At 36.4% G+C, this 23465-nt stretch overlaps 1 protein-coding gene and 1 non-coding gene across 2 annotated transcripts in view; both read right to left on the minus strand.

The window, feature by feature from the left end:
- Positions 1-1361: 1361 nt before the first annotated feature.
- Positions 1362-23465, minus strand: part of VWDE (von Willebrand factor D and EGF domains) — a 70362-nt gene continuing 48258 nt past the window's right edge. The window contains exons 21-30 of the mRNA XM_066240367.1: positions 21367-21462; positions 21191-21286; positions 20136-20231; positions 19010-19105; positions 16937-17032; positions 12086-12181; positions 11886-11981; positions 11036-11131; positions 6740-6843; positions 1362-1541 (exon numbers count right to left, since the gene is read on the minus strand). Coding sequence (XP_066096464.1) covers positions 1362-1541; positions 6740-6843; positions 11036-11131; positions 11886-11981; positions 12086-12181; positions 16937-17032; positions 19010-19105; positions 20136-20231; positions 21191-21286; positions 21367-21462 — 1052 coding nt within the window. The remainder of the gene's footprint in view (positions 1542-6739; positions 6844-11035; positions 11132-11885; positions 11982-12085; positions 12182-16936; positions 17033-19009; positions 19106-20135; positions 20232-21190; positions 21287-21366; positions 21463-23465) is intronic.
- Positions 15803-15878, minus strand: TRNAI-GAU (transfer RNA isoleucine (anticodon GAU)). Its single transcript has one exon. It is a non-coding gene; the product is annotated as a tRNA-Ile (tRNA).

The raw sequence follows: 23465 nt of genomic DNA on the forward strand, positions 1-23465 counted from the left end.
ATTTTACAAAGGAAGGAATAAATATAGAGGAGGTGAAGCTCTGCAAATCCAGGTACACTCTTTTTGTTTACTTGTAGCATGGATTGAAAAGATAATGGGGAATATAATTATATATTCAGGTAAGATCCCTCCCTTATCAAGTGTTGTGAGTCATCAAAAGCCACTGAAAATTCTTGGTTTTTTTTTTTTTAAATAAGTGATACTATGTCATTGAAACAGGTCACAGGCCTCCATGTCAGACAGATGTACCTTCAAACACAACCATTACAATATGTGAGCATTAGGAAATTAAATAATTAAACTTTTCTGGCATCTGGCATCTTCATCTATAAAGTAAAGGTATATCTTCTTTTCTCAATAGTTTTGTGAGGTCTAAATAATATTAGTTAAAATCCCTAGCATCATGCTCAATACATTTTAATTTTCTCTCCTCAAATTAGCGTAATAATTTAACAACCACATAATTGATCTATTTCTGATGATGAAAACACTTCTGATTCTTATAGTGTGTTATTGAGTAATTTATGAAAAAAATGAATATTGACTGGATATGGCATCATACCTAGCACGGCCTTTGACAGATACATTTATTCACACAAGTTTTAGTTTATCTTCCTTAAATAATATTAAAAACCCAAACGACTAACAACCTCCCTTAATAACCATGATCTGTCTAGAATTACCATAATTTCTCAAGAATAGGGGCCCGTTCTGACATAATTATTGACCTCAATTAATTGCAGTATCACAAAAGTCAGGCTCAGGAACTATGGCATACTGGGAACTCCTTGTGCTCAGACCTACTGTGTGCTCAACTCAGAACATGAACTTCCCCATAGTCCAGCACATAGGCAGCTCCACACATCATATAAATCTGCTGGCCCTGATCATGACTGATGGCCCAGGGATGGACACTAGCTCATGCCTGCGCATTCTACTGGTCAGTCGTTACCTTCCGAGATTGTTCTTTCTTAAGGCTGGAACTAAACATGTTTTATAGTCAATGGATAGCAGCTATAGGAACTGAAAGATTCCCATGTCCATCTGGTGACCACATCAAAACCCGAGGAAGATCAATAAGAGATGGCAATAGTCAGGGAGAACTAGAGATTTCCAGAGAAGCCAAGGCAAAAAAAATTCTATGCAGCTCCAGAAAGAGAAAAGAGTGATTCCTTCCTGGTTTTCATTCATCCCAGTGTCACATCTTGCCCTTGAGTTCTGTGAGATTTTTCTATACCCTTTAATAAACCACAATTCTCATTGAGTTGAATCAGACTTAAACCTCGACTTGATGTTTTTCACCTGAGAGAAAGGAAACAGTTTTCACCAAAATGAGACTTAAGATAGAAAACAAAGAGCGATTATCCACTCTTCAACACCAGGGATAGGTAGAATTCAAGCATAATAGTCGCGTCAAACTCCAGCTCACTCCAGGCCATTGAGAACATACGGATAAGAGGATGCAGAATGTCAAGGATCTTGTCTGTTGCTTTCAACATTAATGAATTACAGGACGAGGTCCTTGTGAGGTAAACTGAAAACTGGGGAGAGAATTTTGACAGGAACGAAGCAACAAGATCAGTTTTTATAGCCTGTTTTCAGGCATTAAGGGCCGAGTTTTATGAAAAAATGGAATGTATATAGAAATAAGCTTTATAAAATGTTTCTATTAAACATTAAATATTAGTGATTTTAGCACAACTCTGTTTTTACTGTTATCTTTACAAATACACCATTTTATCCACTTCATCCGATGAGGAAAATGTGTTTAAGAGTTTTATGCAATTTTAAGACTGTCAAACATTAACAAACCAACAAGAATTGAGTTGATACTTTCAGTATCATTTGCAAACAGTGACTGTGAAAATACCAGCGTCAGTACTAGTCAATGTCCATTATATAAAAATTAATTGATATATTCCACTTAGATATTTATGTTGCTTTCAGTGAACAAGTGAACAAATTCCTCTTTTAAAAAAATCTTAAAATTCTTCCTATTATGTACTTTTTTTTTACTCCTTTTTATAGTTTGTTCACTGTAGATATGCGATACAGTGTTTCTCCTTTAACGTTGTCTGTATTTACTGTGTTCCCCCCCATTTAACATGTTTAATATTTAAGTCACTTCATCTCATTTTAGAAGTAACTGGCATGTATATCATAAGAAATAAATTATTAGGTGGCATACAGGGAAGCAAAATATTATATTAATTTGATTAATATAAATATATAGGGCTTAAATTTTAGCCTATAAATAGTTTTAAAACAATTACATAGTTATAATGGTGTTTATAAAATGGTATAATAGCCTGACCAGGCAGTGGTCTAGTGGATAGAGTGTCAGACTGAGAAGCAGAGGACCCAGGTTTGAAACCCCAAGGTCACTGGCTTGAACATGGGCTCACCAGCTTGAGTGTGGGGTTGTTGGATCACAGACATGACTCCATGGTCACTGGCTTGAGCCCAAAGGTCACTGGCTTGAAGCCCAATGTCGTTAGCTTGAGCCCAAAGTGGCTGGCTTGAAGAAGGGGTCACTCGCTCTGCTGTAGCCCCTCAGTCAAGGCACATATGAGAAAGCAATCAATGAACAACTAAGGAGCCGCAACAAAGAATTGATGCTTCTCATCTCTCTCCCTTCCTGTCTATCCCTATCTGTCTCTCTCTGTCTCTGTCACAAAAATTAATTCATTCATTAAATTGGTATAATATATATAATACATATATATCTTCATTATGGGCTCAAATATTCCCAGGTAGTTCTAATCTAAAATTTTAAACTTTATCATGTATATTACAATTTATACAAGTTTTATGATTTGTGAATATAATAAAATACACTTATAATTTTATTGAAAAGATTATGATACTTTAATATTTTAGAATAAGGGTTATTAGGAATATTTTAAAGTTTAGAGAAGTGCTGTGTTATTTTTTGTTGTTGTTGTTGTTTTGTATTTTTCTGAAGTGAGAAGCAGGGAGGGAGACAGACACTCTCCCACATGCGCCTGACTGGGATCCACCCGGCATGCCCATCAGGGGGCCCACCATCTGAGCCTTTGTTTCATTGCAACTGGAGCCATTCCAGTGCCTGAGGCAGAGGCCATGAAGCCATCCTCAGCACCCCGGGCCAACTTTGCTCCAATGGAGCTTTGGCTGCAGGAAGGGAAGAGAGAGATAGAAAGTAGAAGGGGAAGGGTGGAGAAGCAGATGGGTGCTTCTGTGTGCCCTGGCCAGGAATCAAACCCTGTACTTCCACACGCTGGACCCATGCTGTACTGCTGAGCAAACCGGCCAGGGTTGAGAAGTGCTGTGTTTTAAATAGAGGATCAAAGAAAGAACAATAGTATTTGTTAACACAAATATTTTATGTAAATATAATAGAAATAAACATAAAGTAAGCATATTAAACAGTTTACAATCTGAATATTTTTTGGAAAATTATTTATAAGGTGAACCTTGAATATTATAGATTTTAAAGTACTATAGCTTAAATTCTCAAACATTCATATCTCCAAATATTTTCCAAATAGTTTGAGTAATAAAATTTTAAGGTAATAAATGTGAAAATATCACAAAGATATAAGCAAAAAATTAAATTTCTTCTCCATAAATTTATTAAACTACTTGCTCCTAAACTTACATTATATTTCTAAGACATTAGTTTCATTTGCATGAGTCATTAGCTTTCACAAAGAATGCTTTTATATAAAATCTGTAAACCATAGCACTTCTTCATTATTAGCATATACAGGTTCATTAAATCTATTATAAATGAATAGTCTACTTACTGATTAATTAATTGTAGCTTGGGATTTGTGGTGTGGATCTAGGAAATATTTATGAAAAATTTAAAGTACTGGTTTAAACATTTCAGAATCAATCCCTGAGCAATTATAACTTTTTAACTATAAAAAGCATATTTTGAAAATCAATTAAATAAGAGTACTGATAAAATTGCTATGTTGTATACCAAGCACAGGTGGTGAAGAGCAGATATAAAAATTGTATATATTTCCATAGCAGAAATTTAAGTTCCAATTATTAGCTTTAAAAAATATTCATTTTTATCCAGAGTATTTTTTCCTTCTAGCACTCATATTTTCACAAGAGCTTAGCATTTTAAGTACACACTAATTGCTAAAGATTTATTTTGCATTTACATTTCTGTATTTTTGGTATTGAAATAAAACTTCATGAAACATTACATTCTTTCAAATAATTCTTTAAAATTGCCTTTTAGCAAATATAAAATGATAAATTAAGATCTTATTGATTCTGACATTAAATGCTATTACTTAAAATTTTTTTTATCAAAGTTAGCAATAATTTTATTCTAATAATCTCTCACTTTATCTTATAATTTAGACATGGCTCTTAGGAATGCTTACTCTTTCTACCTAAATAAACAAAATGAGTTTTGTAAGCTCACATAGTTTAAAATAGGTATGTTCAAATTAAAATAAAACATTTTTTGGATGACAAATGAAAAGTTTGAAGTCAAATAATGAAACAGTAATGAAAAAATTTATAACTCTAATCTATGATTATTTGCATCTCTGACACAAATTTTTCAAATATATGTATATTCCCTGTTGACATTAACTCACTTCCCTAACAATTCGTGTCGTTTAATTTTGCTTTTATTTAGCATACACTTTTTCTTTGATATTTTAGAATGATTTGATTTTTGGTTTCTCTCTTGCTTCTACACCAAAATAGATCAAGAATAAAAAGAAGAAATATATATTCAGGTTATTTTTAACATAAACACAATGACCAAGTCCTTTTTATTTTTCTTCTTCATTTTAAATGGAATTAATTGGGGTGACATTGGCTAATTAAATTATATAGGTTTCAAGTGTACAATTCTATAATTCCATCATCTGTATATTGAATTGTGTGTTCACCACTACAAGTCAAATCTCCTCTGATCACCATTTATCCTGTTATTCCTTCTCTTACTTCTTCCCCACCCCTTTTTCCTTTGTAATCATCATATTGTTGTCTGTATAAGAGTTTTGAAGGTTTTTTTGTTTTGTTTTGTTTTTGTTTAATCCTTTCACTTTTTTTAACTCATGCCCCATAAGTCTTTTAAATCCCAAATTTTATTATTTCTTCTCCATTGTTTCAGAAATTGTTCAGGTGAGAGCAGTAGAAAGACTGGAGAAGAAAAAAAGCTAATGAAATTAATGTTTTTATATCACATTAGAAGAGTGATGGCTGGCCCTGGCCGGTTGGCTCAGTGGTAGAGCATCAGCCTGGCGTACGGAAGTCCCGGGTTCGATTCCCGGCCAGGGCACACAGGAGAAGCGCCCATCTGCTTCTCCACCCCTCCCCCTCTCCTTCCTCTCTGTCTCTCTTCCCCTCCCGCAGCCAGGCTCCATTGGAGCAAAGATGGCCTGGGCGCTGGGGATGGCTCTATGGCCTATGCCTCAGGCGCTAGAGTGGCTCTGGTAGCGACAGAGCGTTGCCCCGGAGGGGCAGAGCATCGCCCCCTGGTGGGCGTGCCGGGTGGATCCCGGTTGGGCGCATGCGGGAGTCTGACTGCCTCCCCATTTCCAGCTTCAGAAAAATACCAAAAAAAAAAAAAAAAAAAAAAAAAAAAAAGAAGAGTGATGGCTTTTCTCAGGAATATATTAATAGTTCAAAACAATAAGATGAAGAATATTTAGTATGTCTGTGTTAGCTCCCTTTTGTGCCCTTGAAACCACTGTTGCTTCCTTCTAAGGCTTGGAACAAATTTTCCAGAATACTCCTCTCTGTGAGGTTCTGGATTTGAGTCTGTTAATGAGAAAAGTTCTTTGGAGAATTAGAAGATGGAAATGAATAGGAAGCCATTTTTTTTTTTTTCAGAATTATTTGCAGCTACATACTTGGATAGATGAAAGATTCACAGTGGCATTTCAGCGAATTTTGGATAATGACCCACATTGCCTGAGATAGTAGGTCTTTTTTGGAAGGTTCTCAAGTATTGCAGAAGGTCCAGGAAAACTTCTGAAAAGCACTGACATCTTCAGTATCAACCTCTTTGACCTTCAGCAGCTACTTTCCTGACCTCTAACCTCATCTCGAGCCCTACTTCCTCCTTCCTCACCATTAGGTTTTCCAAAAGTCCTGCAACTCCTAATTCTTCATTAAACACTTTATATCTGAATACATTAAGTGACTTCTGTTTTGCTGACTGAACCCTGATGATGAAGACACTGTCAAAGTAAGGACTGGGAAAATACTCAGTTTATTAAATATTGTGAATGGATTATCAGATACATCATCTCAATATATAAATAGCAAATCACATTTCAACTTTAAATTTAGGTTATTGGGATTTCTTCTTTGCTTTTCTCTGACCTTGACAACAAAGACAATTGTATATTTTATTAGTTTCTTCAGCCCTAAAAATAGCTTTTTAAATGATGTTCAAATAAACTTCAAGTAGCTATCTTCAAATTTTTCTGAGTAAAAATTTCTGTTCTTAAGGCATAGGCTCGTAATCCATGTACTTGATATTATTCCAGGCGTTTTATCTGTAGAAGGAAGAGGAAACCCAAACTTCTTAGAGAACTGTTTAGTCATTACTCATTTACTGCCTCTTCCTCTGACTTGACACATGAAGCCCTGCAGGTTCTGTATTTGCTGCTAGATACTAAGTACAGATAGGTGTCAGCTAATCAGTAGAATATCTGAGTGGATAGCATATGTCAAAATCTAATATATATTTTCCATTAAAAATTTTAAATACCTGTATTTTCTTTTCACATCTGACTCCAGAATATCCATTGCGGCAAGAACAGATGTTGGGAAGTACACATCTGCCTCCATGAAGACACTTTGGATTGCAAATTGCTGTAATACACAAGTTTTTACAATTACGTACTATCTTTTGACACAAGTGCTTGTGACATATTATATTCTGGTGGTCTTAAGCCATTCAACGACGTGGTTAAGAAAATAGTCATAAGAATCTATGTATGAATGACCAACTGCATTCCCTTCCTCCTACACCCAGAGTGCAAACCACACACACACACACACACACACACACACTCATTCACACACATTCAAAAACAGAACACCCAGAACTCAACAGTTTTACAATTCTATAAAGACATTATTAAAGTAAACAAAATTTTTATTGACTATAATTTAAAATGTAACTTTTTCTTATCTTTAGACAGAAGATTTCAATCAGTAACATTCATAATTTGCTTTTTAAAAATTTAGCAAAATTTTTTAAAAAGATAGTTCAGTACAGGCCATGGATGGAAAAACAGACAACTTTATATGCCATCATTAGAAGTATAAAGTGAAACAACTTAGTTGAAACTTTTCTAAAGATTTTCACACTGCACTAGAAATGTTTTCTTTAAAATCTCTTCTAATGAAAATTTAAAATATTTCTCTCACTATACCTCAATATCTATTATCTGTTTATCTTCCTATCTATTTACTTACCAACCTATCTGTTTATTTCTCATCTGTCTATATACCCACTGACAGAAAGAAAATGCTTGTAATAGTAATAACTTTTAAATAACTAGAATGTTCCACATAAGGGGAAAGGTCAAGTGAATTATAGCATTAGTATTATAGAATTTAATATGTCATTTAAAGTTATGTTTTTAAGGACATGGAAATGCTTCTAAGTACAGTAATATTGAGTGAAAATAAGCCTAACATAAAATTATATATCAATACATTTATTTTTCATGGGAAAGGTATTTGCTGCAATAGCTCAAATTGGACACTGGTTTAATTCAAAATAATATTTCCTTTGGCATAAATGCAACATTTAAAGGTTATGTTTTCATCAGGACTGTTGTGTATTATTGGGCAGGATGTGTAATGAATTGCACATCACAGACATCAAGGATTTGAATATTTATTAAACAACTTCCAGAAAATGGCAGTAGGACAACGTGTTCAAATAAAGTCACCAATATTTAGACAGTTTATGGATAGTTGGAAATAAAGAATTTTAAGAAATGAAACTTTTAGTTGATTCTTTTATGTGCCCTGATGGGGTATCAAACCTGCAACCTTAGTGTATCAGAATGATGCTCTAACCAACTAAGCTACCCGGCCAGGGCAGAAGAAGGACATTTTAAAAAATACACATAAAGAACCAAAGTGACCTTGATAGAGGATCGGATAAAAAAGATATGGTACATATATACAATGGAGTACCACTCAGCCATAAGAAATGATGACATATTACCATTTATGACAACATGGATGGACCTTGAGAACATTATATTGAGTGAAATAAGTCAGAAAAAGCTACGAACTGTATGATTTTACACATAGGTGGGATATAAAACTGAGACTCATGGACATAGATAAAAATACAGTGGTTGTGGGATGGGGAGGGGAGAAGGGAGTATAGAGGGACAGATATGTATATGGTGACGAAAAGTGATTTGCCTTTGGGTGATGGGAATACAACCTAATCATCAGTTCAAATGCTATAGAAACGTTTACCTGAAACCTATGTACTGATCAATGTCACCTTAAATTTAATTTTCTAAGTAAAATTTACACACACGTGATTGCGCACACACACACATACACACACACACACACACACACACACACACGGAACATTTGACCTCTTGCTCCCTGACATGTTACCAGTTTGGCTCAAATATGCTTATATAAGTTATCTACAGTTCTGATCGTTTATGACTTATTACGTCAAGTGAACATTGACTAGTGCGTCAGGATTCGGGAAGAAGCCCACGCAGGCCCACGCCAGCTTCCTGCTTCACATCTAGCAAACTTGGTGAGTTTCTCGCAGAATTCTGGGTCTCCTTGCTCTACATAGCAGGCCCTGACTTCATTTAAGCTGTTCTTAAGAAATCCTTGAGGTGGATAAGAGTTGAACTAACCCAGGGAAAGAAAAAGAACGTTGCTGCTTTTAATTTCAGCTTTTTAATTGGATTGTGACTGAGCATCTGAGCAAAAGTTTTGCTGGTTACTTGAGAGACTGAATTCTTTTCAGTTCCAAAAGAGAAAGGACACTTTTTCCCCCCAACTCAAATAGCCAAAGGAGTGACAGCAGTCACTGAGGCGTCACCCACCCCCTTCCAAATCCAGAATGGCAGAGATAGGAGCCTCAGTGTGTGAAGTGCGGAAACGCACCTAATCCCAGAAGAAAAAAGGATTTGGTGGGAGCCGGGGAGAAGGGGGGCGCCTTGGGTGGGTTCATCCTGAGAGAGGGGCCCAGGCCTTGGAAAGCCTTGCAGTTCCGGTCGTCCAGGAAGCTCTCACTGGCCCTTGCTCAGATATTGTTAGGTGACTAAGAATTTTTATGGGACTGCCTAAGGAAAAAATTTTCTTTAGGGCATAAGGCAGTGTTATAAGGGTATTCTCTGCAGATCTCAAAATTCAGACCTGGGAAATCATGCCTTAGAGCTGTGGTCCCCAACCTTTTTTGGCCCACGGACTGGTTTAATGTCAGAAAATATTTTCACGGACCGGCCTTTAGGTTGGGACGAATAAATGTATCACGTGACCGAGACAGCGTCAAGAGTGAGTCTTAGATGATGTAACAGAGGGAATCTGGTCGTTTTTAAAAAATAAAACATTGTTCAGACTTAAATATAAATAAAACGGAAATAATGTAAGTTATTTATTCTTTCTTTGAGGACCGGTACCGGTCCGCAGCCCAGGGGTTAGGGACCACTGCCTTAAAGGCCAACCACAGTTAGCCTCCCATTAATACTAAAATGACTGAAATGAGGATCCTTTCATACTCCTAACTTAGCTTTTGCATGCACAATTAGAAGAAGCTGGCTAAATAGGCAGAATGAGTGGACAACATATTAGTCTTTCGGAGCTTCAAAGAGAGGATTTAGATAAATAGATCAATCTATGATATTGTCCCAATTCTTTGAGGTATATGAATGTCTTTCCTAAATTTAAAAGGGGGAAGATCTTTTGGAACTTGAATTGTCAAGAACACATATAAACTGTAAATGGCTCCAGGGAAAATTAGGATCTAATTGTTCTTTTATAAACTAGTGAGTTTTTCTCATGGCTAAAAGTTTTCTGTTTGTGTCTTATTTATGTCGTAAATGTGAGATAATTTTCTACCTCTGATGATATTGTTAAAATTTAATTTAAAAGCAAGGGCTTGTAAGAATGAGGGATTCTAAAATTCTCAGAAATATAGAGGCTAACTCAAATGCTTTTCAATTCATGTGATCTAAGATTAATCCTAAGTAAATAAAAGCTAGCTTAAGGTTGTTGGTTTAAGCAAAACAGACATGTCTTTATTTTGCCCAGATTTTACAGAAATAATTCCTTGTTAATAATTGACTTAGATCTATAAATAATGTTTGTAGTGGTTATACAGTGTCCAAGCTAAGGAGTGCTAATTGTTTATTTCATTTTTATTAGAAGTTGAGGTTTTAAGGGTTAATTAAAAATCCATATATATATTTTGCCTGACCAGGTGGTGGTACAGTGGATAGAGCATCTGACTGGGATGTGGAGGACCCAAGTTTAAAACCCTGAGGTCACCAACTTGAGTGTGGCCTCATCTGGTTTGAGCAAGGCTCACCAGCTTGAGCCCAGGGTCATTGGCTTGAGCAACAGGTCACTCAGTCTGCTGGAGCCCCCTGGTCAAGGTACATATGAGAAAGCAATCAATGAACAACTAAGGTGCGGCAACGAAGAATGGATGCTTCTCCCTCCTCTCTTTCCCTTCTTGTCTGTCCCTATCAGTCCCCCTCTCTGTCTCTTTCTGTCTTTGTCACGCACACACACACAAAAAATCCCAATATATGTAGGAATAATGTAGCATTTCAGAAGGACCCATGGAACACCTCAAAATATTTGAAATTGAATAGGAAGCATTATCAAATAAGTGAGGAACACTTCTAAGAATATTGTACGGGTAAACAGTAGTTATAAATTAAACAAATAGTAGGGGCTATGGGAAACCCAAGATGGCTGCTTGGTTCTTCCCTGCTCACTAGCTAATAATTATAACAGATTCAGAGCCTGTAGTAGAAAGTAAGTGCTGTAGGCTTACGTATTTGACACTGCACTCCTTCCCACGTGGTAGGACAACTGCATATACCAGGAGCAATACATTCACCACCATTTTTACATGTTTGAAAGCAGATAGCTGCAAATAGAAATATGAACAAGTTAAAAATATCATTTACTAGTCAAATCCTATCATAAACCACAAAAATGTTCTTTAGAAAAATAGAGAAACAGGTAAAAGTCAATGATGAAAGGATCTTTTAACATTTTATCCAGAATATTTCCAATGTCACTACTTATTCTTGAAGAAGTTGATTTTAATGATTGTATAATGTTCCAACATAGAGAGCATAGTGATTTAACTTTTCTCCAGTTTTTGGACATTTCTGTTGCTTCTCCTTTTTCTCTTTGACCAATATGTTATAATAGCTGCTAGTTTTAACCACTAATTTATAAAAAAGGAATAAATGAAACATTTGAATGAGGAAAGCTACCATCATTTTAAAAACTAACCAGATTTGAAAACAGTGGCACCATACCTTGGGAGGTTCTGAATTAATTGGTCTCAGATGGAACCATTGAATTAGTAATTTTTTCCAAACCTTCCCCTGAGTCCTACTTATACTAGGAGACCAGGACTGTTATTTATCCTGGCAACTGTAGTGGACAGATTGAAACATATGGTGTATATCCTCTTCCTCTGCAAACTCAAAAGAATGAGTTGAAAGGACTGGGCATTTTGCTCAGTTTTCTATTTCAAAACGATATCATCTAAAATAGAAACAAGTTAGCAAAAAATAAAAACCAACAACAACATGGAAATGCCGCATGTCTTAAATTCAAACTGATGTTCACAATGTAGCGCAGGCCTCAGCATTGAGCATTCCTCTTACGTGTGCTACAGCGTTCCCCTCTCCAGCCAGAAGGACAAGAGCACATGTTTGGTCCCACACACTTTCCTCCATTCATGCACATGGGATCACAGACACCTGAAGGTAAACAGATGAAATACCGGCCCTTAAATAGCGTTGTTTTTGCTGTATAATGTGTTCGCTTTACCCATAGTTGGCAAATACAGGTTATGGTGTCTTACTTTTTTGGCATCTCCTACCCGTGTATCCTTCACGACAGATGCACACGTTATTTCTCATGCAGTGGCCACCATTCTTACAGGCAAGGTGACAGATAGCTAAAAGAATACATGGCAGCAATCGGTGAATATTACACATTCAATTATTATATATTACATATTGCATCATGAGCTTATTATAGTCTATGGGGCCATAAGGCAGAGAGATGTGCTATTAAAATAAAAGATCATAACTGCAAGTCGTTAAAAGCATCCTTTCTAAATCATAGAATACAATGCTTAGAGTTCTAAGCTGCTAGTGGTTTAGCACAATTTGCAATTTACTGGGAAAGTGTTCATAACAAATAGTCTTTGGTATTGTAGTGTGTATAATATGAACTTCACCTTATGTTTCACCATACTTTGAATTAAAGAGTGGAGTGAGCTGGTCAAAACCAAGAAAATAAGTCAAAACCTAGCTCAAAGTAAGGCAGTATCTGTTCCTGTGGTAATTAGAAAAATCTGAATAATCTATCACATAATATTTAGAAAATATTTTTAAGTTAACTTTGAAATACCTATCATGGTAATGAATGCAGAGCTTTGTATGTGACATTTCTGTGATGTTTGGTAAAAATCTTTTTAATACTAAATCCTTGGCTTTGTTAGGAATACTTGGGTAATCTTGAATATGCTGTAGCATCTTCTATATATAATATATGATTCTGTCCTATGAAGTTCAGAAGCTAATATATAATCTTTTATTAGGGGATTATTATTGCTTCGTGTTTCTTCCAGATATGACAATTAAATGTAGTTGTTTTTACAATAGTAATACATAGGCAATTTAAAGTTTAATTTTCTCTAAATGAAAAATAAATGGAATTTAGATCGTTTTAAAAAAATGAATGTCGAATTAAATTGTTTTGATAATAGGAACATTACAAACCGACTCCCCATTTGAATTAGACTCATCTTAAATTGCCGCTTTCTTCCTTTTTTTCAATTAGCAATAATAAGCCCTCAGATAAACCTCACTGGCAACGATTCTGCCACTGAGCAAAGATTAAATAGCTGCTCTCTTCACTTCCAAACACTGTAGGAAAAATTCAGCTGATTTCAAATGGATTCATAAATGAAAAGAATGTAGTGTTTTATGTATAAAAACAATATAACTGGATTGTATTCATGGATAATTTTCTTTTTTAATTTTTACTGAGTTGATTGGGGTGACACTGGTTAATAAAATGTATAGGTTTCAGGTGTACAGTTCTATAATGCATCATCTATATACTGTGTTTGCCCCCCCCAGGTCAGGTCCCCTTCCCTCACCATTTACCCCCTTTACCCTCCTCCCCCTCCCCCACCCGCCTTTTCTCTGGTAATCACCATACTGTTCTCTGTGTCTATGAGGGTTTTTTTTCCCTCTTAATACCTTAGCAAATAAATATTTTTTATTATTTTAGACTGAGCTTTTTCTGGTTAATGCTTGAGTCTACTGTTTCTGGCATTTTAATTGCTACTTTTTATAATGAAGAAATGTTCTTGTACTTTCTGCTTCTTAATCTTTATATAATTTATAATTATTTCCATTTATTAAAAAATATATATAGCCCTGGCCGGTTGGTTCAGCGGTAGAGCATCGGCCTGGCGTGCGGGGGACCTGGGTTCGATTCCCGGCCAGGGCACATAGGAGAAGCGCCTATTTGCTTCTCCACCCCCCCCCCCCCTCCTTCCTCTCTGTCTCTCTCTTCCCCTCCTGCAGCCAAGGCTCCATTGGAGCAAAGATGGCCTGGGCGCTGGGGATGGCTCCTTGGCCTCTGCCCCAGGCGCTAGAGTGGCTCTGGTCTCGGCAGAGCAACGCCCTGGAGGGGCAGAGCATCGCCCCCTGGTGGACAGAGCGTCGCCTCTTGTGGGCGTGCCGAGTGGATCCCGGTCGGGCGCATGCGGGAGTCTGTCTGACTGTCTCTCCCCGTTTCCAGCTTCAGAAAAATATAATATATATATATATTCTTTTTATTATAAAAGCACCATAAGAAATACCTCTGGTTAGAAATTTAACCGCCCCTTCAAAATTAAATAAACAGAAGTTCTATTTATGATGGGCAACCTTGCTATAATCAATACTCATTATTTCACAAAACTTGAGTATGGAGATAAATACTATATTTATACAGAAAAGTATGTGTAATAAAAGTAATATAGAGAAATATACAGCGTAAAAGTAAGGCGTGGTCATGTCTACCTCTAATCCCATTTTAGGAAAAGGAGGTTTAGGAAAAGAATTCACCTTCAGATATATACCTGCTCGCAAAAATTAGGGGATATTTTATTGCTTCGTATTCATTTTGAAATATCCCCTAATTTTTGTGAGCAGTATATTTAAGAGATTCTTTCGGCTTCAGTTGAATCTTCAATCAGACTTCAAACTGAGCCAAGTAATCTGGCCTCATCTTCTATGAGGATCAAGCTCATGGCATTCAAGGGATAAATGAGATTGGAAGATGTGTTTAATCATCGCTCTGGCAACACATTTTAAGCCTTGCTTATTCATAGTGTTGTATAACTTTTGAACGATGTTGCTAGCTCAGTTTCTATCTTCTTCTTTTGAACTCCTAAACTGTGTTTTCCTATAGAAAAGTTTCTATAGAACACACACTATATACTTCTACTTTACTTTTAACCATAATGCACCTAATTTTATTCAATGGCTTTTTAAAAAAATTTTTTTTAAGTTATATTTATTTATTTAAGATTTTATTTATTCATTTCAGAGAAGGGGAGGGAGAAAGAGAGAGAGAGAGAGAGAGAGAGAGAGAGGGGAGGGGGAGGAACAGGAAGCATCAACTCCCATATGTCTTGACCAGGCAAGCCCAGGGCTTTGAACCTGTGTGCGACCTCAGTGTTCAGGTCAACGCACATCCAAAGATGTGCAACATCTTTCCTTCCTCCCAACTGGGCTCACATTAGGCTCAAAGGTGCAGGTGTTTTAAAAAGAGTGGAAAATGTATTTTTATTTCCTTTTCATCTCTCTAATGTGTCTAAATGACAATAACTTAAGTAATAACTTAAAAGCAGTTGGCATGTGCTGATTGTATGTGCAGGTATTCACTTGTCTTCATGTCTCACTGGGACCCCACTCACAGCAACTGTCTGGTGCAAACTTGAGAACTATGGTAGTTGAGCCCTGTAAACTTTAAGTAAGTTTCCAAAATCCATGCTAGCTAAGAAGTTGTGGAGACTAATTCTAAAACCTGCTAACATGACATATGTTCAATAGATAATTTTTACTTGTACTTCATAATTGAGAGATCTTCCTCCTTTCGCACTTATCTGCATATATTTTAGAGAATTTTTTATTATAGCTTACATGTACTTCAAGTATATAGTATAAGAGATGTAAGTTTTTCTTTTTTTTTTTTTTATTATTTTTTATTTTTTCTTCTGAAGCTGGAAACGGGGAGAGACAGTCAGACAGACTCCCGCATGCGCCTGACCGGGATCCACCCGGCACGCCCACCAGGGGCGATGCTCTGCCCACCAGGGGGCGATGCTCTGCCCCTCCGGGGCGTCGCTCTGCGGCGACCAGAGCCACTCTAGCGCCTGGGGCAGAGGCCAAGGAGCCACCCCAGCGCCCGGGCCATCTTTGCTCCAACGGAGCCTTGGCTGCGGGAGGGGAAGAGAGAGACAGAGAGGAAGGAGGGGGTGGGGGTGGAGAAGCAAATGGGCGCTTCTCCTGTGTGCCCTGGCCGGGAATCGAACCCGGGTCCCCCGCACATCAGGCCGATGCTCTACCGCTGAGCCAACCGGCCAGGGCCAGGGATGTAAGTTTTTCTTTTCCCTTCCTTTACTACCCACTCACCACTATAACTCATAAACATGGGTTTCAACATAGTCTCCTAGCTTTCAAGATTTGCCTTAACTTTGTCTTTACTTTCTAGCACTTTGCTATCTGTTTCCTTAGAGGAAATCTGAATTAGAGAAATTTATTTCCTGTATGCACATAAATGATATTAAAGTGATGTGTTTTTTTTTTCTCTGCCTCAATTGTAGCCTAAAACTCCAAGCCAACCTCCAAATAAAACAATGGGATCAAATCAAAGTGTAACATAGAAAGAAAAGTATAGATTTTAGGAACTAAATAATGGTATGTTCTGATAGGCTTATACTAAAAAAAAATCTACCCTACATTTTGCATAAACTCAAAAATATCAAGATCAGAAAATGCATTTTAAATTTTATTGACACTAATTTATGCCTACACCGATAGTTTCAAGACATGCCCATTGTTCTGAAAATAAATAAGTAAATAAATAAATAAAACAAAGAAAACACCCTGTAGCATTAACATTAGGAGGAAGGTGTTCAAGTAAGAGGCCATAAAGGGGACACGATGCATCTTTCTGTTCCCATATCACCTTGCATAGTGCTGTGCACAGCTGGCTCTTCGCACATGTTTAATGAAACTAAAATCAAGAGAGATCATGAGATAACAGTAGACATGATAGTGAGTACAAGTCAAATGTTTTTGCTGTGAAGGAAACAGAAAGGACACCATTTCACTGTAATAGACTGCAGGGAACTTTGCTTATCTATCTTACACATCACTTCTAAAAAACAGAACAGACCACTGCCATGGTTGTGAACCTAATATATGTTGAATAAATAGGACCATTTTTTGGCAATAATTATGATACGCTTCTATAAAGTGATCCTTTTGTGGCAAAATTGTAACCTCTTAAGAAATAGAGAATAAAGAAATAAAACACTAAATAGCGCCTTCCCCTTTGGGACTTGTCTCTTCGTATTTACTCAGGGCTTTCTCTATGTCTAACTTTCCCTTTGCCCTTTTATTTATAAAGAAAGAATGATTACCATTCTGACACTGTGCACCAAAGAATCCATTCGGACAAAGGCAAGTGTTTGGCTTTTTACAGGAACCACCATTGAGGCAAACAGGGTCGCACAAAGCTAATGAACAGCAGTAGGGAGAAAGACCATAAAAGTTTTATTATTTAAAAATAAAAGCTACACAGAGGGACAAAATAGTACATAATAAAACATTTTATCTTTACTACAAATAAAACCCATAGTCTATAATTAATTAGACTTTGCCAAACATAAGAGGAATGAAATAATGAGTAATAGCTTTGGAAGTCTGCTCATTAAGCTTAAAATAATAGCAAGCTAAGAATGCAGAGGCTGTGATTATAATTCAGAATGTCCTTGGTAAGCTGATAGAATGACTGGAAGTTAGGAGAAGACCATTCAAAAGCTCAAGCAGGATGGTCTGTAATGCATTCAAATACGTGTGGCCCTGGGTGTCTCTTCAACTCAAAAAGACACACTGCAGTGAGTCCTAGACACCCAGGAACAATCTCCGTTTCCTAGACACTCAAGAACAATCTTCATTTTCACTCATTGCCTTTTTTCACTTCATTGCCCCAATTTTTTTTTTCTTAAAGTTACTTTACTGAGGTAACACTGGTTAATATTTTATAAATTTCAAGCATATAACTTTATAATACAAAATCTGTATCCCTGGCCGGTTGGCTCAGTGGTAGAGCGTCGGCCTGGTGTGCGGGGGACCCGGGTTTGATTCCCGGCCAGGGCACACAGGAGAAGCGCCCATTTGCTTCTCCACCCACCCCTCCCCTCCTTCCTCTCGTCTCTCTCTTCCCCTCCCGCAGCCAAGGCTCCATTGGAGCAAAGATGGCCCAGGCACTGGGGATGGCTCCTTGGCCTCTGCCCCAGGCGCTAGAAGTGGCTCTGGTCTCTGCAGAGCGACGCCCGGGAGGGGCAGAGCATCGCCCCCTGGTGGGCAGAGCATCGCCCCTGGTGGGCGAGCCGGGTGGATCCCGGTCGGGCGCATGCGGGAGTCTGTCTATCTCTCCCCGTTTCCAGCTTCAGAAAAATATAAAAAAAATAAATAAAATAAAATAAAAATCTGTATATTACACGTATTGTATTCTTCCCCAAGCCTAGTCTGCTTCCATCACCATGTATTCGACACCCTTTACATTCTTCATCCTCGCCAACTCCCTTCCCCTCCGGTAACCACCAGTCTGGTTCATCTGTTGCTTTTCGTTTCATACCCCACGTACGAGTGAAACACTTGTCCATTTTTTAAACCCAGATTTTGCCCACTCTCTGACATCTACCTCAAATACTATTTTCTTCCAAACTGCACTTGCCAAAATTAACTCTCCTCTTCTCTGCCTCCAAGGAACTGTATGTTAATTGCATAACTTATTATATCACTCAACTTTTATCATAGTCTCTTTTGTGATTGTACCCTGTGTCTCTTTCACTAATGATATGCTCCTTAAAACCCTGGCAAAATCAAATTAATCTTTGTTTCCCTTTGTTTCATGCTTCACACATATTTGGCAAGATATCAACATTGAATTAAATCAGTGTTGAGAAAAGTTATTAGATCACAATGTATCAGATTATACATAATTACAAACCCTGCTGCCAAAGAAGAAAGCCTGATACTGTGATAAATAAATGGACTCATGTAATAGTGCCCACTTAACCCAGAGTTGCTTGAATGTTTAATGAAATAGAATGTCTATGAAAAAAAAGAAAAGAAAAACTTGAAATAGATCTAGACGCAACACAAATATATCTCCCTCCACCATAAGGCAAGTTGATAAAGAAAATATCTAAAAAAAAAAAAGTATTGGTTGGTTTGGATAACCTGGATGACATTAAAGTTGTTATAAAGTCTATGTTCTAATATAAGAAGAAAAAGAATGAAAATAATTATTTTTGAAAGACAGGTTTTTTCTTTGTTTGTTTTTGAAAGACGGGTTTTTAAAAATTCCTAAAATAAAAATTTTATACCAATCTTGTCAGATTAGTTTTATGTTTTGGGACATAAACGTTCAGGACATTGATGCATTTAAAATTTCTTTGAACTGACATTTATTGAAAAGATTTTACCTGTACTGCAGGTAGGTCCATACCAGCCAGGCTTGCACTGGCAAACATCTGGTGTAAGGCATTTACCTCCATTTTCACAGTGTCTGTTACAAACCACTAAGGTAAGGTCATAGAATAAAAATAAAAGAAAGGTAAATTAGGCTTGGAATTGGTTATTACTTGGCTAGCTCGTAACTGTCAATTGCATTTTCTAGTTAATAAGGTCAGAGAAAAAGATAGAAATAATTTATTCTTTGACTTTAAATGGTCTTTAATTTTCACATTTGGTTATTTTTATTTTTTAAGAGAGAAAGAGAGACAGGGTCAGATGGAGACAGAGAGACACTAAGGGAAAGAGATAAGAAGCATCAACTCATAGTTGCAGCACCTTAGTTGTTCATTGATTGCTTTCTCATATGTGCCTTGACTGGGGGGCTCCAGCTGAGCCAGTGACCCCTTGCTCAAGCCAGCAACCTTGGGCTAAAGCCAGTGACCTTGGGCTTCAAGCCAGTGACCATGGGGTCATGTCTATGATCCCACGCTCAAGCCAGCAACCTTGGGCTAAAGCCAGTGACCTTGGGGTTCAAGCCAGTGACCATGGGGTCATGTCTATGATCCCATGCTCAAGCCAGTGACCCCACGCTCAAGCTGGCAACCTTGGGGTTTTGAATCTGAGTCCTCAGCGTCCCAGGCTGATGCTCTATCCACTGCACCACTGCCTGTCTGGGCAGTTTTTTTTATTTTTTTATTTTTGCTGATAGAAATGGGGGGAAAAAAACATTAAGCTTAATGGTAAACAAGAAATGGCCATTTGGAATCATTATTAGTTATTGATGAGAGCAATCACAGACATAAATCAAATGAGATAATTATACGTAATTCAACAAACCAAATTTTTGTTATCTCAAAAAAAAATGGAGAAGTGGTCATGAATAAGGTTAAAAAGAGAGTTGCTTTTAAGAAAAAACTTCTTTATCTTAGTATTGAACCCCAGCAATCCCAGTAGTATGCAAAATAGTAACTGCTGTAATAAATCATAAATGTATGGTTTTTATTTGGGTTTGGGTTTATGTCACTTAGCATTGAAGTCATAAACTGTTCAGAGGAGCAATTTCATTATATGAAACCACAAGAAAGGTTTGCTTACTTATTTCACACCTTGGTCCCACAAAACCATAAGGACAAGTACAGAGATTTCCAGCCAAGCAGGTGCCACCATGTTGACAAGGCGGGCTGCAATATTCTGCAGACACAGATTATGTTATTAAGTCAGCTCTCAAATTTAAAAGAGTCAGTTTATGTTTATGAAGCACAGCCACAATAAATGCTTTTTGTAAGCGCAAATTATAATAAGCTCTATTCTCCTTTATTTTAAAACTTGGTTCTGTGGTATTTACTCTGAGTTCACACTCTGGAAACACCCACAAATCATTAGCATGTCTTGGTTTATATAATTTATTACTAACTGTATGATGTCGGCTTTTTTTTTTTTTTAAAAGCCTACAAATAGAAAACTTTAATATTTCCACAACTATTTTCATATGTTATTGATGTTGACTGTTTTTTAGTTCATTCTACATTTACTTCAACTTGTTAATTTGTACCTTGTTATGAGAACATTTAATTTGGCTTTATTTTATTATATTACCAACATATTTTAAAATACTTTTTAAAAATAATAAATTTGTTTTCTTTTAATATTATCCAATTTAAGAATACCATTTTATAAACTCTCCACTTAAGATTTCAAGCAAAGCAATAAAATTATATGGTTATAGACATGTTTTTAAAAATCACTTTTTATATTTCTTCTTACTACTTGATATCTCTTAATTATTTGGCATTTCAGTTTTTTGGAGCCATGATTGACATGTCATGAAATAATCAGATGTCCTTTGCTTGAAGGTAAAATATTTTTAGGAATGTGGCAACTTATAACTAAATCTTAAAACATTATTTCTGAAGATAATTTTACCAAGGACAAATAAGCTATTGCTCTTGGGATCTCTATTTTAGAAATTTAAGTTTTTTAAACCTGCAGGTAAATTATTTTAAGTAAACATTAAAAATTTTGACTCCCTCATCAGCATTAATGATGATAGATTAGTATATAATACAGTAAAACTATCTTTAAAAATGTTTTAAAGACAATATTGTTTTATTTTTGGGCTCTATTATTTGATTTTTAATTAGAATTATCACCTTCATCACAGGTTGCTCCACCATATCCTGGGGGACATTCACATGTATTAGGTTTAATACATTTTCCATGGTTTTTGCAATCAGGATGACATACAGCTGTGTAAAATAAAGCTCATCGTTAGAAATATCAGCTATCAAGTAAATTTGCTGTGCAAACTAATGAGTGCTATACCTACCAGTTTGGCAGTTAGTGCCGGTGTAACCAGGTTTACATTTGCATATGTTTGGGGCAGCACACTCCTTCCCTTTTCCACATGGGGGTCTGCAAATGGCTGCAAAAATCAAGGATAAAAGGGTGAGGTATTGATACTGTATGTATATGTTGCCCATAGAGTTAGCTATAATCAAAATAAGTCTCTGAATTTGAATATTTTGATACTGTTACTAAACAATAACCCCTACCTTTATCCATGAAATTATTTTCCCCCTAATATTTTGATACTGTTACTAAACAATAACCCCTACCTTTATCCATGAAATTATTTTCCCCCTTATATTTGTTTTTCTACTAAAATGGCTGAGGGAAATGATTAATAAGGTAAGAAAGAAGAACCATATGGGTCATTCCTCCCATAGCAAAACCTGATGTTAGAGGTGGTGGCTAACCATATGTGCGATTAAAATGTTTTCCAGAGGACAATGAAGTGTCAGTTACTAATCAGGTAAATGTTGATGAATGGCAAGAATAATCAGAATTTTAAAGACCAAGATGCCAGTAACACAACATTAGCTTATAGGTTTGTATTCCTTAAGCTTCTATAGCTACCTGATATATTCTATTAGGCATTTAACACTTCTGAGGTAACTTAAACGCATAGGGTTGTTTTGTTTAATTTTTTTTAATAATAATAGTTTTATGTTATAAACATTTAAGCATTGAAGATTATTATTATCATTATTCCTACAGAAAAAAAAAACCAAGAGTTCCTCTAGGGAATGCTGATAACAAAAAAATATTTCAACAGCGCTGTTGTATAAGTAGGTCTCAAACAAATCAAAACAACAATAACAAAAAATTGGCTTTTTTTGTTGTTGTCAAAGCCAAAAATTCTGATTTGTATCAGAAAAAAAGAATGCTGATGATTTAGAAGAGATGTAAGCACTTTAAAAAAATTAATGTGATAATTTATTTTATTCTCAAGAGCTAGAGGAACTGCAGAGAAACCTAGTTTACGCAAATCAGCAGATATGCCAGAATTAGTCCTTAAAAGGACTAACTTCCAGCTGTGAGCTGAAAAGAACGGGGGCCACAATGTTATTCCCATCATTATTTCATCTCTTAGGTGCTTAATCGCAGGAAAGTCAGGTAGCCCTGCAAGGCTCTGCATGCTCATCTGTATGAGAAAAATAACACCCAATGTGGGGGTGTTTTATAGATTACACTGGGGAACAATTTTATTTTAATTTTCTGCTGCATGAGGTTTTAGAACTGTTTCTATATATTTCTGCATCACTGATTCCAAATCTGAAATCCGTTTTTAGGTGCATGCTCTATTTTTTATGCAATTTTAATTTCTTTTTGTTACAGTTAATGGCATGCATTGGTTTTTAAATTGGAGTTAAAGGGCAACGACTCTTGGATTGAACATAACCATAAGGCAATTAATGTTTTACAAACATCACTTTTACATAATTGTAGTTGTTTTTAAATGTAAAAAATTATTATCTGATAAAAACACACTCTTATTTTGTTTTAAGATTGAATCATGGCTTCTTCAAGTAGGCGTAAATGTAAGAATAGTCCTGACACCTTCTGTTATATATGTGGCTGTTACACACTTCAACGTCAAAGGCGCAATATTTCATCACTTGTGACACGTGCATATATTGCCTATTTTCAAGTTCCCCTTGGTGAACAAGACAAGAATTGGGCTCTTCATATTGTCTGTCATAATTGTGAGGAAATGTTTCATGACTGGACAAAAGGAAAACGCAAAGGAATGCCTTTTGGTATTCTCATGGTTTGGCGTGCACCTAAGGACCACAGAAGTGACTGTTATTTTTGTCTGATTCATACAAAGGGCATCGGCATGAAAAAACAGCATATGATTGCATATCCTAATATTCCTTCAGCAATACGACCTATCCCACACTCTGAGACACTCCCGGTTCCAGTTTTCAATGGTTTTATTTCTTCTAAGGACGAAGAAAGTGAACATGGTGACCAAGTGTATTTTGATAAGATGTATGAGGAAATGGTTGTAGAATCTGAAGGGTCTTCTTCTGATGCCAAGCAATCATTATTAACCCCTCAGCAGTTTAGGCAACCCGAATT

This window comes from Saccopteryx bilineata, chromosome 7 (genome assembly GCF_036850765.1).
Source record: "Saccopteryx bilineata isolate mSacBil1 chromosome 7, mSacBil1_pri_phased_curated, whole genome shotgun sequence".
NCBI lineage: Eukaryota > Metazoa > Chordata > Mammalia > Chiroptera > Emballonuridae > Saccopteryx > Saccopteryx bilineata.